General features: G+C 48.6%; 1 protein-coding gene across 1 annotated transcript in view; it reads left to right on the top strand.

Annotated features, from left to right (window-relative positions):
• Positions 1-1803: 1803 nt before the first annotated feature.
• LOC137562497 (mucin-2-like) overlaps positions 1804-21544 on the top strand; it is a 142407-nt gene continuing 122666 nt past the window's right edge. Inside the window, exon 1 of the mRNA XM_068273895.1 lies at positions 1804-1942. Coding sequence (XP_068129996.1) covers positions 1839-1942 — 104 coding nt within the window. The 5' untranslated portion in view covers positions 1804-1838. The remainder of the gene's footprint in view (positions 1943-21544) is intronic.

The following is a 21544-nucleotide window of genomic DNA, read 5'->3' as shown; positions in this document are numbered from 1 at the left end:
CTGTCCCTCAGAGGGGCTCACTATCTAATCTCTACCATAGTCATATGTCCAGTGTAGTGTATGTATCATAGTTTAGGGCCAATTTTGGGGGAAGCCAATTAACCTATCTGTATGTTTTTGGGGATGTGGGAGGAAAACAGAGTGCCCAGAGGAAACCCATGCAGACACAGGGAGAACATACAAACTCCTTGCAGATGTTGACCTGGCTGGGATTCGAACTAGGGACCCAGTGCTTGCAAGGCAAGAACGCTAACCACTATGCCACTGTGCTGCCCTTGTCTGGGTTGGAACTTGGCAGTGACAGTTGGGGCAGGGGTATTACACAGTCAGGGCAAGGTCTGGGTTGGCTGTGATAGTCGGGGCAGGGATATTACACAGTCAGGGCAAGGTCTGGGTCGACAGTGACAGTCAGGGCAGGGGTATTACACAGTTAGGGCAAGGTCTGGGTCGGCAGTGACAGTCAGGGCAGGGGTATTACACAGTTAGGGCAAGGTCTGGGTCGGCAGTGACAGTCAGGGCAGGGGTATTACACAGTCAGGGCAAGGTCTGGGTTGGCAGTGACAGTTGGGGCACGGGTATTACACAGTCAGGGCAAGGTCTGGGTTGGCAGTGACAGTTGGGGCAAGGGTATTACACAGTCAGGGCAAGGTCTGGGTTGGCAGTGACAGTCAGGGCAGGGGTATTACACAGTCAGGGCAAGGTCTGGGTTGGCAGTGACAGTCAGGGCAGGGGTATTACACAGTTAGGGCAAGGTCTGGGTCGGCAGTGACAGTCAGGGCAGGGATATTACACAGTTAGGGCAAGGTCTGGGTTGGCAGTGACAGTCAGGGCAGGGGTATTACACAGTCAGGGCAAGGTCTGGGTTGGCAGTGACAGTCAGGGCAGAGGTAATACACAGTCAGGGCAAGGTCTGGGTTGGCAGTGACAGTCAGGGCAGGGGTATTACACAGTCAGGGCAAGGTCTGGGTTGGCTGTGACAGTCAGGGCAAGGGTATTACACAGTCAGGGCAAGGTCTGGGTTGGCAGTGACAGTCAGGGCAGGGGTATTACACAGTCAGGACAAGGTCTGGATTGGCAGTGACAGTTAGGGCAGGGGTATTAGTCAGGACAAGGTCTGGGTTGGCAGTGAGAGTTGGGGCAGGGGTATTACACAGTCAGGGCAAGGTCTGGGTTAGCAGTAACAGTCAGGGCAGGGGTAATACACAGTCAGGGCAAGGTCTGGGTTAGCAGTGACAGTTGGGGCAAGGGTAATACACAGTCAGGGCAAGGTCTGGGTTAGCAGTGACAGTTGGGGCAGGGGTAATACATAGTCAGGGCAAGGTCTGGGTTAGCAGTAACAGTCAGGGCAGGGGTATTACACACAGTCAGGGCAAGGTCTGGGTTGGCAGTGACAGTTGGGGCAGGGGTATTACACAGTCAGGGCAAGGTCTGGGTTGGCAGTGACAGTCAGGGCAGGGGTATTACACAGTCAGGGCAAGGTCTGGGTTGGCAGTGACAGTCAGGGCAGGGGTAATACACAGTCAGGGCAAGGACTGGGTTGGCAGTGACAGTCAGGGCAGGGGTAATACACAGTCAGGGCAAGGCCTGGGTTGGCAGTGACAGTTGGGGCAGGAGTAATACACAGTCAGGGCAAGGTCTGGGTCAGGCTCTCGGGCACCTTGAGAAGAGAAAGTTACAGAAGTGACACAAAGTTGAGGCAGGAGGAGAGGTGGAGGGTGGTGGAGGGAGGGGGAGGGGGAGAAGAAGAAGGAGGAGGAGGAAGAGTAGAAGAAAGGAAAATCATTCCACACTGGAGGCTGAACAGGGAAAGACAGAAAAGTTCCCAGCTCCAGGCAGCCATGAGACCGCAAGCTGAGCTCAATGCCCTCAACCTGGAAACCTACAACCTGTCCCTGGTCACTGCTAAGGAGGACATCCTCAATGACCGCATCTCCACTGACTGGTGAGTCCCTGCCTGGGGGGACAGTGCCAGCCATGGTGGGCAGAGGAGGAGGGGGGGGGGGGGGGGAGTGCTGTGTCTAGGAATGGGGGGATCAGGGGGGGCAAGAGGGGGGTGCAGACTATGGGACGGGCGCAGAAACTTCTGCAGAAGTGCCCTGCATACTAACGACGAGAAGACATCACTTATTCCACCACCTGTACTTCCCACTGCGCTGAGCTCAGCCACATCCAACTGTCTCCACCACTAACTGCCATCATTTCCAACTGTCACACAGGCACCGACTGTACTCACCACAGACTATCACCACTACCAACTGTCACACCACTACCGACTGTTATACCAGCACCGACTGTACCCACCACAGACTACCATCACTATCGACTGTCACACCAGCACTGACTGTCAAACCAGCACCGAATATACTTACCACACACTGTCACCACTACCAACCACAAACTGCCATCATTTACGACTAACTGTCACAGTAGCACCTCTATCCCCACCCCCCCACCACACACTGCCAGCACTACCGACTGTCACACCAGCACCGACTGTCACACCAGCACAGACTGTAGTCACTAACACTGGCTGTCCCACCACAAACTGCCATCACTACTGACTGTCACACCAGTACTGACTGTCCTCACCACAAACTGTCACCACCACCAACTACCGACTGTACCCACCTGCCCCACCACAGACTACCACCTTCACCGACTGTCCCCACTAGCAGCAACTGTACCTATCACAAACTGCAACCACTACCGACTGTCACACCAGCACTGTCAGTACCCAGCAGCACCGCCTGTAACGACCACAAACTGTCACCTTTACTTACTGTACCCACCAGCACTGAATTCACCTACCAAGAATTGTCACTACAGTTGACTGTACCCACGAACACTGACTGTACTCACCACAAACTGTCACCCTTACTGACTGTACCCACCAGCACTGAATTCACCTACCACAAACTCACAGCTGACTGTACCCAGCAGCACCACCTGTACCCACCACAAACTGTCATCCTTACTGACTGTACCCACCAGCACTGAATTCACCTACCACAAACTCACAGCTGACAGTACCCACCAGCACCAACTGTACCCACCACAAACTGTCACCCTTACCTACTGTACTCACCAGCACTGACTGCACCTTCTATCTCCGACTGTACCCACCAGACCCACTTTCCCCACCATCACTGCCTGTCTCTATTACAGAGTTACTTGCCCCACTGTCACCGACTAACTATCAGAGCATATGTGCACCACCTGCACTGACTGTCCTATTGCAATGTTAACTGTTTCCACCATCCTTGATGTTCCCTGGTGCCCATTTCACTGTCTCCACCAGTACTGACTGTCCCTGCTGTAGTGCCAGCAGTACCAACTGTCTTTAGTGTGGTGTTACCAGTCCCCACCATCACACTGTGTCCCTATTGTTATCTGCTACCACTGGAAACTACCAATCTGATGTATTGTAACCTGTCTCCACCAGCATCACATGCCCCTACCATCGAGTAACCTGTGCCCACCAGCACCAAATTACCCCACTATCTAGTATCCTGTGCCCACCACCAGTAAAAAATGCCCCTATTATCAAGTTACCTGAGCCCACCACCAGCACCAAATGCCCCCACTATTGAGAAACCTGTGCCCACTGCCCAACAGCACTAAATGCCCTTACTATCGAGTAACCTGTGCCTACCAGCACCAAATGTCCCCACTATCGAGTAACCGGTGCCCACAGCACCAAATGTCCCCACTATCGAGTAACCGGTGCCCACAGCACCAAATGCCCCCACTATCGAGTAACCGGTGCCCACAGCACCAAATGCCCCCACTATCGAGTAACCTGTGCCCACCAGCACCAAATGCCCCCACTATCGAGTAACCTGTGCCCACCAGCACCAAATGCCCCCACTATCGAGTAACCTGTGCCCACAACACCAAATGCCCCTATTATTGAGTAACCTGTGCGCACATTGCCATATGCCTCTGCTATCGAGTAACCTGTGCCCACTAGCATCAAATGCCCCCACTATCAAGTAACCGGTGCCCACAGCACCAAATGACCCCACTATTATGTAACCTGTGCCCACAGCGTCAGATGCCCCCACTATCGTAACCTGTGTTCACAGCGCCAAATGCCCCCACTGTCGAGTAACCTATGCCTACAGCACCAAATGCCCCTATTATCAAATTACCTGTGCCCACCAGCATCAAATGTCCCCACTATCGAGTGACCTGTCCCCACAGCGCCAAATGCCCCCACTATCAAGTAACCTGTCTCCACAACGCCAAATGCCCCCACTATCGAGTAACCTGTGCCCACCGGCATCAGATGACCCCACTTTTATGTAACCTGTGCCCACTGGCACCGAATGTCTCCATTATAGAGTAACCGATGCCCCCCCCCCCCACACACCAAATGCCCTCGCTATTGAGTAACCTGCGCCCACCAGCGTCAAATGCCCCCACTATCGAGTAACCTGTGCCCACCAGCACCACCAAATGCCTCTACTATGAAGTAACCTGTGCCCACCAGCAATAACTCTTAACTGCTACAGAGTCCTGTCTCCACCAGCACCGGCTGTCCTCCAACCCCCTCCCCCTCCCGCGGGATTGTTTGTCTTGCATTTGTAATCAACACCCCTTACTACTGTATTGTACAGCATTGCATAATATGTTGGCACTTTTACTAAGAAAGGATAAATAATAACAACATCCAGGCTGCTGAGACTGCCACTATCACATTGCACCCAGAAATGTGCACCTTTCCACCATCTCTGGCCAAACCTTCTTCAGCCTTCCTCAAGTTACCTGCAAGAATTTCCACCTTATTCAATTCCCAACCTGCTCCTAACACAGCAACCTGCAGACTATGATGTCCCAGGTGTCACCTCCTCAGCTGATCACTATAGAGGAAGAATGGGTTCGGTTACCAGATTCTACCTCCTCCGTTATGTTCTACCTTGTCTGAAGCATTCAAGGTCTTCCTGCCCCCAGGGCAACAACACCAGACATCAGCCAGCCTGACAGAAGGCCGCTTCTGCCCATTGTTCTGAGGGAAGATGAGCTGTCTGCTATTCTGAAGGAGCAACTCTACCAACTGCAGCCTATTCTGGCCAGATGGAACTCAGAGGAGTCCTGTCATGAGGGATTCTTGCCCCTTTAGGTCCTGCAGGGTCTGGAAGACTTGGATTGCTTCAGAGAAGTCATCTGCTTGAGTTTTCTTCACAGGTCTGTATAGTTGGAAATTAGTAGAAGTGTTTAGGAGGAGTACATTTTACCCTCTAAGCCAGGGCTGGACAAATCTCAGAAGATTTCTTCACAGCCAGCGCCTAATTTTTGAGTTCTTCTCTAGTTTCCGCCACAGGAGCCAGCTTTCAAATCCTTCCTGCTCTCCTGGATTGGACCATCTGGCTTCTGAATTTCATATAAATTTGTCCATCCCTGTCGTACGTAGGAGTATGGCATCTCTGAGCTCCCAGGAGGCACCAACGCCTTGGAAGGAGTTCACAATGGGTCGATATTTGAGGTGTGGGATAGGCTTTTCTCACGTTGAGAAGAACTGAAACGGTGTGATGTTGGTGTTCTGTTGAAACTGTTGAAAGAAGTGTTTACCAGGTTAGGGCGGGCACAGGACTGGACACGGGCCTAGCTGGGCCATTGTCACATCGCTGCCAGCCTGGGGCAGAGACAGAGCTATCACTATGCTACCCAGGCCCCGCTGGAAGACAATAGGCTACTCACTTGGCTGCGGACACCGCCAGGCCGGAAATACCACTGCCCCTGCCAAACGCCAGCTACAAGTTAACGTGTCATCAAATGACAAAGAGGTCAATTCACTGAAATAATGACATCAATTAAAAATGGAACCCAAACTTTCATAACACTTTTTTTTGTTTTCATTGTTTTTTCTGTTGACCCAGACGAAACTATCAAACAAAAAACCGAAAAAAAATAAAAAAATAATGAAACCTGTGATGGTTCTTACATCGAAGTATGGAAGGGCATATTACACCTTTGGGCAATTTCTGTCAATTAACTTATTTTCAAAATTAATTTGATCATAGACATGTAGCTATCTAGAGGGTGACTGTACCGTGGTGTGTAGTGCCTTTATGTCATGTGGGATGCAGAAATGTGTAGTGTTTGGAGTATTTGTCATTAGAGATTTGTAGCTATGTACATGTCTGATGCTTTAGGGACTATTCCCCTCAGGGCACTCAGTGCAGAGATTTGTAGTGCTTGGAGTATTTGTCATTAGAGATTTGTAGCTATGTACATGTGTGATGCTTTAGGGCCAATGTCACATGGGGGACTCAGTGCAGAGATTTGTAGTGATTGGAGTATTGGTGATGAGAGATTTGTAGCTATGTGTGATGCTTCAGGGCCTATGTCACATGGGGGATCAGTGCAGAGATTTGTAGTGCTTGCAGTATTTGTCAGGAGAGAGTTGTAGCTATGTACATGTGTGATGCTTTAGGGTCTATGTCACATGGGGGCTCAGTACAGAGATTTGTGGTGCTTGGAGTATTGGTGATGAGAGATTTGTAGCTATGTACATGTGTGATGCTTTAGGGTCTATGTCACATGGGGGACTCAGTGCAGAGATTTGTGGTGCTTGGAGTATTGGTGATGAGAGATTTGTAGCTATGTACATGTGTGATACTTCAAGGCCTATGTCACATGGGGCACTCAGTGCAGAGATTTGTAGTGCTTGCAGTATTTGTGATGAGAGATTTGTAGCTATGTATATGTGTGATGGTTTAGGGTCTCTGTCACATGGAGGGCTCAGTGCAGAGATTTGTAGTGTTTGGAGTATTTGCCATTAGAGATTTGTAGCTATGTACATGTGAGATGCTTTAGGGCCTGCCTATGTCACATGGGGGATCAGTGCAGAGATTTGTAGTGTTTGGAGTATTTGTCTGTAGTGATTTGTAGCTATGTACATGTGTGATGGTTTAGGTTTACATAGGTGACTAATTAGTGAGTCTGATCACGGCAATGGAGATACAGCCGGGTGATTTGTTGTCACACATTTTTGTTGCTAATGAAGATAAGCGTCTTATGACAGGTGCTGTAAGCCTGCAGGTGTGCGGATCGCTCCTAGGCAGCGTTTTGTAGCTAATAAGGGAGAGTAATGGGGAGTTTTAAGTTTTATCAGAAACTGCAGCAACATCTCTCTAACAGTAAAATGCTACATGGGGGTGATAGTCTGCTATAATGCCAGAAACTGAGGATGTCAGGAGAGGAGGAGTCAGGGCACCCTACAGCGGACCTGAACTCTTGCACAGGACAGAAGGAAAACATAGAGAAATGCACCCTGTATGTGTTTAGAGAGTTTAGCCTGTCTAATTCCCCCTCATCTGTGACTAATCACAAGTTGTAATTTGACTTCTCACCTGTGTCAGCTGACTGCCTCAGCAGAGAAGCTAATTGTTAAACACAGGATGTTAACAATATGCCTGCTTCCATGAAAGCAGGAAGGAGACACACTGCAGATTTATTGCAGGATTTGTATCAGCTGTAACAAAGACATGTTTTTCTGTAAAGGTTATTATGCTGTTGCTTATCTTTTAGAGCAGTGAGGAAGTTCTGAGTTCAGGTCCGCTTTACAAAACGACAGTCGCGTTGTATCTAATGAGTTCTTCTCTGAATGTCTTCGGAAGGTTCCATGCTGCCGTGTGATTGGGCAGTGTCTGCTCAGTTGTGTATGCTGTATCCACTATGGGGGTATCCGATGTATAGGTGAATGTCAGTAAGGACGGGGCACAGAGGATGCTGGGATTGACTTCCTCCTCTGTGCCGCACACCACTCCTGCCGGAAGATGGGGATTTGGGGATGTTCTGTGACAGGAGTTATATGGTCTCCATAGACTACCACTTCCTGCCAATATTACACCGGCTACACCGGCTACTGGGAAGATTCAAGTGCGGAGGACAAGACCATGCAAGGCTGCACACGCCTGTTTTGTCACTCCCCCTGTGCAGGGCTGTGGAGTCAGAGTAGGAATCAGAGTCGAGGAGTCGGAGCCATTTTGGGTACCTGGAGCCAGAGTTGGAGTCGGTGGTTTTATAAACTGAGGAGTCGGAGCCGGAGTTGGAGTCGGATGATTTTTGTACCGACTCCACAGCCTGCCTTGGGTGGTATAATTCCCTCACCCAGCTTTTGTATAACTCCTATAGGGCTTGATTCACTAAAACGTGATAACTCAAATATTGCACTTTATTATAGATATCACACCTTATCAAAGTTAACACACTTTATCAGAGTAGCATAGGGAGCGCTACGAACCCGCAGGGGCTCAGGGCAGGAGGAGTGGACCTCTCGTCATTGCCAATTAGCAGGCATAAGTTTGTAGCGCTCGCTATGCTACTCTGATAAGGCATGCTAACTTTGATAAGGTGTGATATCTTTTCATAAGGTGTGATATTTTTGATTAGGTGTGATATTTGAGTTATCATGGTTTAGTGAATCAAGCCCATTGCGTGGAATAATTCCCTCCCCCAGCTGCTGTGTCACTCACCCTGCTTAGTCTGATTTCCCTCCCTAGCTGTTGTGTCACTCCACTGTGGATATAATTCCCTCCCCCATCTGCTGTGTCACTTTCCCTGTGTGGTATAATTCCCTCCCCTAGCTGCTGTGTCATTCACACTGTTTGGTTTAATTCCCTCCCCAGCTGCTGAGTCACTCTCCCTGTGTGTTATAATTCCCTCCCCAGCTGCTGAGTCACTGTCCCTGTGTAGTATAATTCCCTCCCCCAGCTGCTGTGTCACTCTCCCTGTGTGTTATAATTCCACCCCCCAGCTGCTGTGTCACTCCCCCTGTGTGGTATAATTCTCTCCCACAGCTGCTGTGTCACTCCCATTGTGGGGTATAAATCTTTCCCCAGCTGCTGTGTCATTCTTCTGTGTTATAATTCCCCCCCCCCCCCCCACAGCTGCTGTGTCACTCCCACTGTGGTATAATTCCTTCCCCCAGCTCCTGGGTCACTCCCCCTGTGTGGCGTAATTCCCTCAGAGTCATTTCCGTATGTCAGGGTGCAGAGTTACCCGGACCATGGGGCTCTGTAGAGGAGTGTTTATAGGGAGGACTTTGTGGTTTATAACAGAGAGACGTGAGACTCGTAAAATGTTTACTGGAAGCACCATAAGAAGGCGGCCATAAAAACTGCTGTATATACAATATACAGTGCATATCACGTCCTGCCTGTGGTGTACAGTATATATCTGATACAATGGGGTATATTCACCACATGAACCCCATACGTAACATAGAATCCATCGATTATTCTTGGGGGTGCATCTGTGAGGAGGTGATGATGACTGCACTGGTTTGTCGTGTCGCGTGTTGCACAGCCTGTGCCCCGTGTATGTGTATGTAGGGCAGCAGGGCGGCGCAGTATATAAGCAGATACAGTACTTGCGTAAGCTCCTCCTCTCAACCCGACCGGTTTCAGCCTTTTGATAATGATAGCGAAAGGCTGAAACTTGTCGGGCAATGACCGTGCAAAGTGTCAAACCTTATTGGACATTATTCCACTGGTGTGAAAGGCCAATTTAAGCTGCAGGGTCCTGATGGCATTAGGGCCTGGATGTGAGTGTCTAACTCAATTATTGTATGCTGCAATTCATTATTAAAGTCTTGGATATTATATGCTAGGAGTGGTTCCCTTTATTATTTCTTACAATATGGGGAATTCACCTGGCAAAGCGCAGAGACCGAGACTACAAGGGAGGCACGGCCCACTAGCCAGTCCCGGGGTGTAATGACAGCCAGGACACTATCTGCATGGAGTTTGCATATAATGGTGTTTATGTGGGTTTCCTCTGGCCACACGTTTCCTCCCACGTTCTGCCTGAGTCTATGCTAGTGACATTATAGTGTGAAGGACCTGTGACGTGAATGCTTCCATGTCCTCTACAAATCGCTGCAGAGATGTATGGGCGCCATCCATACAGGAATAATAGGTGTGACTGTCACTTTTACTGCTTATATACAATATGTGCTAATGAATGAATCCAAGCTGATTGCAGATTTCATGCAGAATTAGGCAGTTTGAAAACAGATAAAGAATACCTCCTAACTTTTTGAGATGAGAAAGAGGGACACTTAAGCCACGCCCCTGTCACACCCCTGATCACGCCCCCATCACACCCCTAGTCACACATACCATAAAGATTTCATAAGAAAAATACGTTTTGTAATTCAAACCACACTGGTCCTTTCTATCCGGGTTCATTTTCCTTCAAATTAACATTTTAAAATAAGTAATATATCAATTTAAAGGGTGGGAATAAAGTTTAGAGTCAAACACATTTTTTAGTAGAGAAATATAGATTTACATAGAAAGAGGGACAAAGCCCTGAAAGAGGGACAAATGAGGAGGAAAGAGGGACAGAGAGAAATGCAGATTAGTGCGTGTTAACACTGAAAGCTCACACTGCTGCTGGATTCCCCATCAGTCACCCCTGCTAGCCTGCACACATTTCCTCTAACATATAAACATAAATACCTGACATCAGGAGATGCCTGTGCTGTGTACACACAGGAGGAAGTCCCTCAGTGGTGACCTCGAGTACCAAGCATAGCGTGACACAGAGAACTTCCTGCACGGCCTGAATATTATAAACTGAAGGACTACATGGTCCAGCATGGCCTGTATACAGTGCATATTACAGCAGAGTCCCAGCTATTGGAAACTCAACTAACCAGCAGACTCAACCAACCAGCACAAATCTCTAACAGTACTCACAGTGGTGAAGGGCAACTTCTTAGGCTGTTTTTGGGCTCTGCTATGCTTAAAGAGGAACTGTCGCGAAAATCTTAAAATTTGAAACACCTACAATAAGAAGTACGTTTCTCTCAGAGTAAAATGAGCCATAAATGACTTTTCTCCTATGTTGCTGTCACTTACAGTAGGTAGTAGAAATCTGACATTACCAACAGATTTTGGGCTAGTCCATCTCTCCATAGGGGATTCTCAGCAAGGCTTTTATTCTTTATAAAGACATTCCCTGATAAAGATTTATACAGATGCTGGCCAGCCTCCCTGCTCGCTGCACACTATTTGGCAGTTGGACGGAGCAACTGCCATTCACTAAGTGCATTTTGAAAATTAAGAAATCCCTGTGAACTCCCTATGAGGAGATGGGCTAGTCCAAAACCTGTCAATTCTTTCAAATGTCTACTACCTACTGAAAGTGACAGCAACATAGGAAAAAAATAATTTATGGCTCATTTTACTCGGGAAGAAACGTACTTCTTAATTGAATAGGTTTACATATATTTAAAATTTTACGATTTTCGCGACAGAGGTCCTTTAAAAACTGGGTTCCACCAACACCTTCATGGTCAATATACATTCACATACTTTATTTTAGCATTTAATACAGAGTTCATGGTATGTACAGTATATAATGGAGTGGGGAATAGTACCGGATAAGCTGGGCCTATTATTAATATTGAGTCTTTAGTAATCAGAAATAGGGTTGCCAGGTGTCCGGTTTTACACCGGACAGTCCGGTTTTTGTGCGCTGTGTCCAGTGTAAAAAAACATGCTAAACCGGACAATTAAGTTGTCCGGTTTTAGAGCCCCCCCGCAGCGCAGGAGGAGAACAGCGCAGCAGAGAGAGAGAGCTGGGAGCAGCGGTGGAGAAGGGGGGCAATCTCCCCCCCCTTCCCTCACCTTAGGGTGCTCTCTCTCCCCCGCTGTCTCCTCCAATATGATGTGCAGGGCTGGCGAGTGGCTGCAGGCGGAACTTACCTCTGTGTCGCTCCAGCGCCGGAAGTTCGGGTCCCGCAGCCGCTGAGAATCTCATTCATGAGCCGGACAACACTATCAGTCTGAATAGTGTTGTCCGGCTCATGAATGATTCGGATCTTTGATCCGGATCTTTTTTGAGTCGAAACTCAGCGGCTGCGGGACCCGAACTTCCGGCGCCTGCGACACAGAGGTAAGTTCCGCCCGCAGCCACCCGCCAGCCTGCACATCAATATTGGAGGAGACAGCGGGGGAGAGAGACAGCACCCTAAGGTGAGGGAAGAAGGGGGGGAGATTGCCCCCCTTCCCCCCGCCCCTGGCTACCTATTCTGGGCACATATAGCCCCTGGCTACCTATTCTGGGCACATATAGCCCCTGGCTACCTATTCCGGGCACATATACCCCCTGGCTACCTATTCCGGGCACATATACCCCCTGGCTACCTATTCCGGGCACATATACCCCCTGGCTACCTATTCCGGGCACATATAGCCCCTGGCTACCTATTCCGGGCACATATAGCCCCTGGCTACCTATTCCGGGCACATATAGCCCCTGGCTACCTATTCTGGGCACATATAGCCCCTGGCTACCTATTCTGGGCACATATAGCCCCTGGCTACCTATTCTGGGCACATATACCCCCTGGCTACATATACTGGGACATATATACCCCTGCCTACGTATACTGGGACATTTACACCCCTGCCTACATATACTGGGACATATATACCCCCTGGCTACATATACTGGGCACATATATCCCTGGCTACATATACTGGGAACACTGGCTGTTTGTCATTATGTGCATTTAGTGGTGAAAAGCTGTCTCTTTTGTGCATTTACTGGTGAAAAGCTGTCTCTTATTATGTGCATTTACTGGTGAAAAGCTGTGTCTTATTATGTGCATTTACTGGTGAAAAGCTGTCTCTTGTGCATTTACTGGGGAAAAGCTGTCTCTTATTATGTGCATTTACTGGCGAAAAGGTGTCTCTTATAATGTGCATTTACTGGTGAAAAGCTGCCTCTTATGTGCAGTTACTGGTGAAAAACTGTCTCTTATGTGCACTGGACCAGTACTACTGGTGAGGACAGTTAGTGACATGGCTATGTACTCTGTAATGTGCTGCAGAAGATGTCAGTGCGATATAAATACTATAAATTTTTTTTTAAAAAAGCCCATTGCTTAGCCCCACTCTACATAAAAGTGCGCTTCTGACTCCGCCCCTAACTCCACCCCTAACTCCACCCCCTGTCCGGTTTTCTCCATCAGCCGACCTGGCAACCCTAATCAGAAAGCATACTTATCGGCATTAGCTGATCCCTACCTTTGGCCTCCAAATATATTCCCCATATGTCCATCCAATAAAGCCTCTGTGGGATGTGCTGGACCTGCAAGTCCGATACATGGAGAGCCCACCACAAAACTTACAGGACTTAACAACAACAGCAAAACCATAGCCCCCAAATGTCCCTCTTTCGGGGGGACAGTCCCTCTTTTCTCGTTTGTCCCTCTTTCAGGACTTTGTCCCTCTTTCCATGTAAATATATATATTTCTCCACTAAAAATGTGTTTGACTGACTCTAAACTTTATTCCCATCCTTTAAATTGATATATTACTAATTATAAAATGTCACTATGAAGGAAAATTAACCAAGATAGAAAGAACCAGTGTGGTTTGAATTTTAAAACAAAATACCATACCTACATACTATAAATCTTTATGGTATGCATGACTAGGGGTGTGACGGGGGCGTGATCAGGGGTGTGACAGGGGCGTGGCTTAAGTGTCCTTTCTCATCTCAAAAAGTTGTAAGGTATGCCGAAACATTTGTAAAGCGCTTTTCTCCAGTTTGACCCAAAGCTCATAAAGCTTGTCTCAGATCAATACACAGTGGTGTGTACAGGGGACATAGTTATGGGACTACACATGGACAAGATCCATATGCTCTGTAATCCCCATGAAAGTACTCGCCGGTACAGGATAGGGACAAGCCAAACCATGAAGCAAAATAAGAACGGATCCACACACTTCAGCTAACCTTGAGGATCCTTTTGTCTACCTCTTTTTGCAATAAACTAGACTTGCTTTTACATGAACTCAGCTGAAGTGTGCAGATCCTTTCTTTATTTGGAAAAGTTATGTGATCATCAATGCCAGACTAAACAGGTGGCTCTTCAGCTTTGATTTAAACATGTTCAGGGTTGAAGTTGTCTTGATTACGTTTGGCAAGGCACTTAAAAGACCTACTGCTAAAATGTTGTTTGTCAAACATCATAGGGCACCTTTGTAGGCCTTGTAGAGTCCATGTCTTGGTGGGTCATACATGAGGGACCCTCATAACATTAGACAGATTTAAGGTTTTGCTTCCTCCTCAATGTATATACAGTACTTGTGCAGCTTTGCAGGTCTTGTGAAGTCCATGTCTTGGTGGGTCATACATGAGGTACCCTCATAACATTAGGCAGATTTACTGTTTTGCTGTATATACTTATACAGCTTTGCAGGTCTTGTGAAGTCCATGTCTTGATGCATCAGACAAAGGGGGTCCTTCATAACATTAGGTAGGTAGGTTTGGTTCCTCAGAGTACATGCATCTTCGTAGGTCTTGTGAAGTCCATGTATTGGTGGATCGCGCATGGGGACCTTCATAATATTAGGCAGGTGGATTTAAGCCCCGTTTCCACTATTTCCGCGTGGAACTGACAGCCCATTTAAAATCTACAGAGTTTTTTCCACTAGATCTGGTCTGTTATTTGCATAAAAAATGTGGACAGCCTGCAGCATTTTTTTACGTCTGTTTTCTCAACCCTGTGGACTGGCACAACAGCGGAGATCATGCAAGCTCCTGCAGGTGCATGCATGTGGCATTCAGAAAAAAGAGCATTCACACTTTTAACTGTGGAAGTTGATCACTTTCAGAGGTCTGGTGGAATCCATTTCTTGGTAAAGTCTTGGTGGACCACACATCTTTGCAGGCCTTGTGAAGTCCATGTCTTGGTGGATTACACATCTTCTCAGCAGTGGCGTGGCTAAGGAGCTGTGGGCCCCGATGCAAGTTTTACAATGAGACCCCCCCAAGCACGCTATACATAGCAATTGATTCGGCGCACCAAAACCTGCCAATGGCAACTACAGTGTCAGAGATGCAAGAAGGGGATGGGGAACAGCTTGTTACTGATTACCCCCAAGCACTCTATACATAGCAATCCCTGCCAATGGCAACTACAGTGTCAGAGGTGCAAGAAGGGGATGGGGAGCAGTTGGTTAATGATTACCCCCAAGCACTCTATACATAGCAATCCCTGCCAATGGCAACTACAGTGTCAGAGGTGCAAGAAGGGGATGGGGAGCAGCTTGTTACTGATTACCCCCAAGCACTCTATACATAGCAATCCCTGCCAATGGCAACTACAGTGTCAGAGGAGCAAGAAGGGGATTGGGAGCAGCTTGTTACTGATTACCCCCAAGCACTCTATACATAGCAATCCCTGCCAATGGCAGCTACAGTGTCAGAGGTGCAAGAAGGGGATGGGGAGCAGCTTGTTACTGATTACCCCCAAGCACTCTATACATAGCAATCCCTGCCAATGGCAACTACAGTGTCAGAGGAGCAAGAAGGGGATGGGGAACAGCTTGTTACTGATTACCCCCAAGCACTGTATACATAGCAATCCCTGCCAATGGCAACTACAGTGTCAGAGGTGCAAGAAGGGGATGGGGAACAGCTTGTTAATGATTACCCCCAAGCACTGTATACATAGCAATCCCTGCCAATGGCAACTACAGTGTCAGAGGTGCAAGAAGGGGATGGGGAACAGCTTGTTAATGATTACCCCCAAGCACTCTATACACAGCAATCCCTGCCAATGGCAACTACAGTGTCAGAGGTGCAAGAAGGGGATGGGGAACAGCTTGTTAATGATTACCCCCAAGCACTCTATACATAGCAATCCCTGCCAATGGCAACTACAGTGTCAGAGGTGCAAGAAGGGGATGGGGAGCAGCTTGTTACTGATTACCCCCCAAGCACTCTATACATAGCAATCCCTGCCAATGGCAACTACAGTGTCAGAGGTGCAAGAAGGGGATGGGGAACAGCTTGTTACTGATTACCCCCCAAGCACTCTATACATAGCAATCCCTGCCAATGGCAACTACAGTGTCAGAGGTGCAAGAAGGGGATGGGGAACAGCTTGTTACTGATTACCCCCCAAGCACTCTATACATAGCAATCCCTGCCAATGGCAACTACAGTGTCAGAGGTGCAAGAAGGGGATGGGGAGCAGCTTGTTACTGATTACCCCCCAAGCACTCTATACATAGCAATCCCTGCCAATGGCAACTACAGTGTCAGAGGTGCAAGAAGGGGATGGGGAACAGCTTGTTACTGATTACCCCCCAAGCACTCTATACATAGCAATCCCTGCCAATGGCAACTACAGTGTCAGAGGTGCAAGAAGGGGATGGGGAGCAGCTTGTTACTGATTACCCCCCAAGCACTCTATACATAGCAATCCCTGCCAATGGCAACTACAGTGTCAGAGGTGCAAGAAGGGGATGGGGAACAGCTTGTTAATGATTACCCCCAAGCACTCTATACATAGCAATCCCTGCCAATGGCAACTACAGTGTCAGAGGTGCAAGAAGGGGATGGGGAGCAGCTTGTTACTGATTACCCCCAAGCACTCTATACATAGCAATCCCTGCCAATGGCAACTACAGTGTCAGAGGTGCAAGAAGGGGATGGGGAGCAGCTTGTTACTGATTACCCCCAAGCACTCTATACATAGCAATCCCTGCCAATGGCAGCTACAGTGTCAGAGGAGCAAGAAGGGGATGTGGAACAGCTTGTTACTGATTACCCCCAAGCACTCTATACATAGCAATCCCTGCCAATGGCAACTACAGTGTCAGAGGAGCAAGAAGGGGATGGGGAGCAGCTTGTTACTGATTACCCCCAAGCACTCTATACATAGCAATCCCTGCCAATGGCAACTACAGTGTCAGAGGAGCAAGAAGGGGATGGGGAACAGCTTGTTACTGATTACCCCCAAGCACTGTATACATAGCAATCCCTGCCAATGGCAACTACAGTGTCAGAGGTGCAAGAAGGGGATGGGGAACAGCTTGTTAATGATTACCCCCAAGCACTGTATACATAGCAATCCCTGCCAATGGCAACTACAGTGTCAGAGGTGCAAGAAGGGGATGGGGAACAGCTTGTTAATGATTACCCCCAAGCACTCTATACACAGCAATCCCTGCCAATGGCAACTACAGTGTCAGAGGTGCAAGAAGGGGATGGGGAACAGCTTGTTAATGATTACCCCCAAGCACTCTATACATAGCAATCCCTGCCAATGGCAACTACAGTGTCAGAGGTGCAAGAAGGGGATGGGGAGCAGCTTGTTACTGATTACCCCCCAAGCACTCTATACATAGCAATCCCTGCCAATGGCAACTACAGTGTCAGAGGTGCAAGAAGGGGATGGGGAACAGCTTGTTACTGATTACCCCCCAAGCACTCTATACATAGCAATCCCTGCCAATGGCAACTACAGTGTCAGAGGTGCAAGAAGGGGATGGGGAACAGCTTGTTACTGATTACCCCCCAAGCACTCTATACATAGCAATCCCTGCCAATGGCAACTACAGTGTCAGAGGTGCAAGAAGGGGATGGGGAGCAGCTTGTTACTGATTACCCCCCAAGCACTCTATACATAGCAATCCCTGCCAATGGCAACTACAGTGTCAGAGGTGCAAGAAGGGGATGGGGAACAGCTTGTTACTGATTACCCCCCAAGCACTCTATACATAGCAATCCCTGCCAATGGCAACTACAGTGTCAGAGGTGCAAGAAGGGGATGGGGAGCAGCTTGTTACTGATTACCCCCCAAGCACTCTATACATAGCAATCCCTGCCAATGGCAACTACAGTGTCAGAGGTGCAAGAAGGGGATGGGGAACAGCTTGTTAATGATTACCCCCAAGCACTCTATACATAGCAATCCCTGCCAATGGCAACTACAGTGTCAGAGGTGCAAGAAGGGGATGGGGAGCAGCTTGTTACTGATTACCCCCAAGCACTCTATACATAGCAATCCCTGCCAATGGCAACTACAGTGTCAGAGGTGCAAGAAGGGGATGGGGAGCAGCTTGTTACTGATTACCCCCAAGCACTCTATACATAGCAATCCCTGCCAATGGCAGCTACAGTGTCAGAGGAGCAAGAAGGGGATGTGGAACAGCTTGTTACTGATTACCCCCAAGCACTCTATACATAGCAATCCCTGCCAATGGCAGCTACAGTGTCAGAGGTGCAAGAAGGGGATGGGGAACAGCTTGTTACTGATTACCCCCAAGCACTCTATACATAGCAATCCCTGCCAATGGCAACTACAGTGTCAGAGGTGCAAGAAGGGGATGGGGAACAGCTTGTTACTGATTATCCCCAAGCACTCTATACATAGCAATCCCTGCCAATGGCAACTACAGTGTCAGAGGTACAAGAAGGGGGATGGGGAACAGCTTGTTACTGATTACCCCCAAGCACTCTATACACAGCAATCCCTGCCAATGGCAACTACAGTGTCAGAGGTGCAAGAAGGGGATGGGGAGCAGCTTGTTACTGATTACCCCCAAGCACTCTATACATAGCAATCCCTGCCAATGGCAACTACAGTGTCAGAGATGCAAGAAGGGGATGGGGAACAGCTTGTTACTGATTACTCCCAAGCACTCTATACATAGCAATCCCTGCCAATGGCAACTACAGTGTCAGAGGTACAAGAAGGGGATGGGGAACAGCTTGTTACTGATTACCCCCAAGCACTCTATACATAGCAATCCCTGCCAATGGCAACTACAGTGTCAGAGGTACAAGAAGGGGATGGGGAGCAGCTTGTTACTGATTACCCCCAAGCACTCTATACATAGCAATCCCTGCCAATGGCAACTACAGTGTCAGAGGTGCAAGAAGGGGATGAGGAGCAGCTTGTTACTGATTACCCCCAAGCACTCTATACATAGCAATCCCTGCCAATGGCAACTACAGTGTCAGAGGTGCAAGAAGGGGATGGGGAGCAGCTTGTTACTGATTACCCCCCAAGCACTCTATACATAGCAATCCCTGCCAATGGCAACTACAGTGTCAGAGGTGCAAGAAGGGGATGGGGAACAGCTTGTTAATGATTACCCCCAAGCACTCTATACATAGCAATCCCTGCCAATGGCAACTACAGTGTCAGAGGTGCAAGAAGGGGATGGGGAGCAGCTTGTTACTGATTACCCCCAAGCACTCTATACATAGCAATCCCTGCCAATGGCAACTACAGTGTCAGAGGTGCAAGAAGGGGATGGGGAGCAGCTTGTTACTGATTACCCCCAAGCACTCTATACATAGCAATCCCTGCCAATGGCAGCTACAGTGTCAGAGGAGCAAGAAGGGGATGTGGAACAGCTTGTTACTGATTACCCCCAAGCACTCTATACATAGCAATCCCTGCCAATGGCAGCTACAGTGTCAGAGGTGCAAGAAGGGGATGGGGAACAGCTTGTTACTGATTACCCCCAAGCACTCTATACATAGCAATCCCTGCCAATGGCAACTACAGTGTCAGAGGTGCAAGAAGGGGATGGGGAACAGCTTGTTACTGATTATCCCCAAGCACTCTATACATAGCAATCCCTGCCAATGGCAACTACAGTGTCAGAGGTACAAGAAGGGGGATGGGGAACAGCTTGTTACTGATTACCCCCAAGCACTCTATACACAGCAATCCCTGCCAATGGCAACTACAGTGTCAGAGGTGCAAGAAGGGGATGGGGAGCAGCTTGTTACTGATTACCCCCAAGCACTCTATACATAGCAATCCCTGCCAATGGCAACTACAGTGTCAGAGATGCAAGAAGGGGATGGGGAACAGCTTGTTACTGATTACTCCCAAGCACTCTATACATAGCAATCCCTGCCAATGGCAACTACAGTGTCAGAGGTACAAGAAGGGGATGGGGAACAGCTTGTTACTGATTACCCCCAAGCACTCTATACATAGCAATCCCTGCCAATGGCAACTACAGTGTCAGAGGTACAAGAAGGGGATGGGGAGCAGCTTGTTACTGATTACCCCCAAGCACTCTATACATAGCAATCCCTGCCAATGGCAACTACAGTGTCAGAGGTGCAAGAAGGGGATGAGGAGCAGCTTGTTACTGATTACCCCCAAGCACTCTATACATAGCAATCCCTGCCAATGGCAACTACAGTGTCAGAGGTGCAAGAAGGGGATGGGGAACAGCTTGTTACTGATTACTCCCAAGCACTCTATACATAGCAATCCCTGCCAATGGCAGCTACAGTGTCAGAGGAGCAAGAAGGGGATGGGGAGCAGCTTGTTACTGATTACCCCCAAGCACTCTATACATAGCAATCCCTGCCAATGGCAACTACAGTGTCAGAGGTGCAAGAAGGGGATGGGGAACAGCTTGTTACTGATTACTCCCAAGCACTCTATACATAGCAATCCCTGCCAATGGCAACTACAGTGTCAGAGGTGCAAGAAGGGGATGGGGAGCAGCTTGTTACTGATTACCCCCAAGCACTCTATACATAGCAATCCCTGCCAATGGTAACTACAGTGTCAGAGGTGCAAGAAGGGGATGGGGAGCAGCTTGTTACTGATTACCCCCAAGCACTCTATACATAGCAATCCCTGCCCATGGCAACTACAGTGTCAGAGGTGCAAGAAGGGGATGGGGAGCACAGCTTGTTACTGATTACCCCCAAGCACTCTATACATAGCAATCCCTGCCAATGGCAACTACAGTGTCAGAGGTGCAAGAAGGGGATGGGGAACAGCTTGTTACTGATTACCCCCAAGCACTCTATACATAGCAATCCCTGCCAATGGCAACTACAGTGTCAGAGGTGCAAGAAGGGGATGGGGAGCAGCTTGTTACTGATTACCCCCAAGCATTCTATACATAGCAATCCCTGCCAATGGCCACTACAGTGTCAGAGGTGCAAGAAGGGGATGGGGAGCAGCTTGTTACTGATTACCCCCAAGCACTCTATACATAGCAATCCCTGCCAATGGCAACTACAGTGTCAGAGGTGCAAGAAGGGGATGGGGAGCAGCTTGTTACTGATTACCCCCAAGCACTCTATACATAGCAATCCCTGCCCATGGCAACTACAGTGTCAGAGGAGCAAGAAGGGGATGGGGAGCAGCTTGTTACTGATTACCCCCAAGCACTCTATACATAGCAATCCCTGCCAATGGCAACTACAGTGTCAGAGGTGCAAGAAGGGGGTGGGGAGTAGCTTGTTACTGATTACCCCCAAGCACTCTATACATAGCAATCCCTGCCAATGGCAACTACAGTGTCAGAGGTGCAAGAAGGGGATGGGGAGCAGCTTGTTACTGATTACCCCCAAGCACTCTATACATAGCAATCCCTGCCAATGGCAACTACAGTGTCAGAGGTGCAAGAAGGGGATGGGGAACAGCTTGTTACTGATTACTCCCAAGCACTCTATACATAGCAATCCCTGCCAATGGCAGCTACAGTGTCAGAGGAGCAAGAAGGGGATGGGGAGCAGCTTGTTACTGATTACCCCCAAGCACTCTATACATAGCAATCCCTGCCAATGGCAACTACAGTGTCAGAGGTGCAAGAAGGGGATGGGGAACAGCTTGTTACTGATTACTCCCAAGCACTCTATACATAGCAATCCCTGCCAATGGCAACTACAGTGTCAGAGGTGCAAGAAGGGGATGGGGAGCAGCTTGTTACTGATTACCCCCAAGCACTCTATACAT

Source organism: Hyperolius riggenbachi, chromosome 1 (genome assembly GCF_040937935.1).
Source record: "Hyperolius riggenbachi isolate aHypRig1 chromosome 1, aHypRig1.pri, whole genome shotgun sequence".
Lineage (NCBI taxonomy): Eukaryota > Metazoa > Chordata > Amphibia > Anura > Hyperoliidae > Hyperolius > Hyperolius riggenbachi.
The sequence above is the reverse complement of the archived record's forward strand: the minus strand, read 5'-3'. Positions and strand labels throughout refer to the sequence as shown.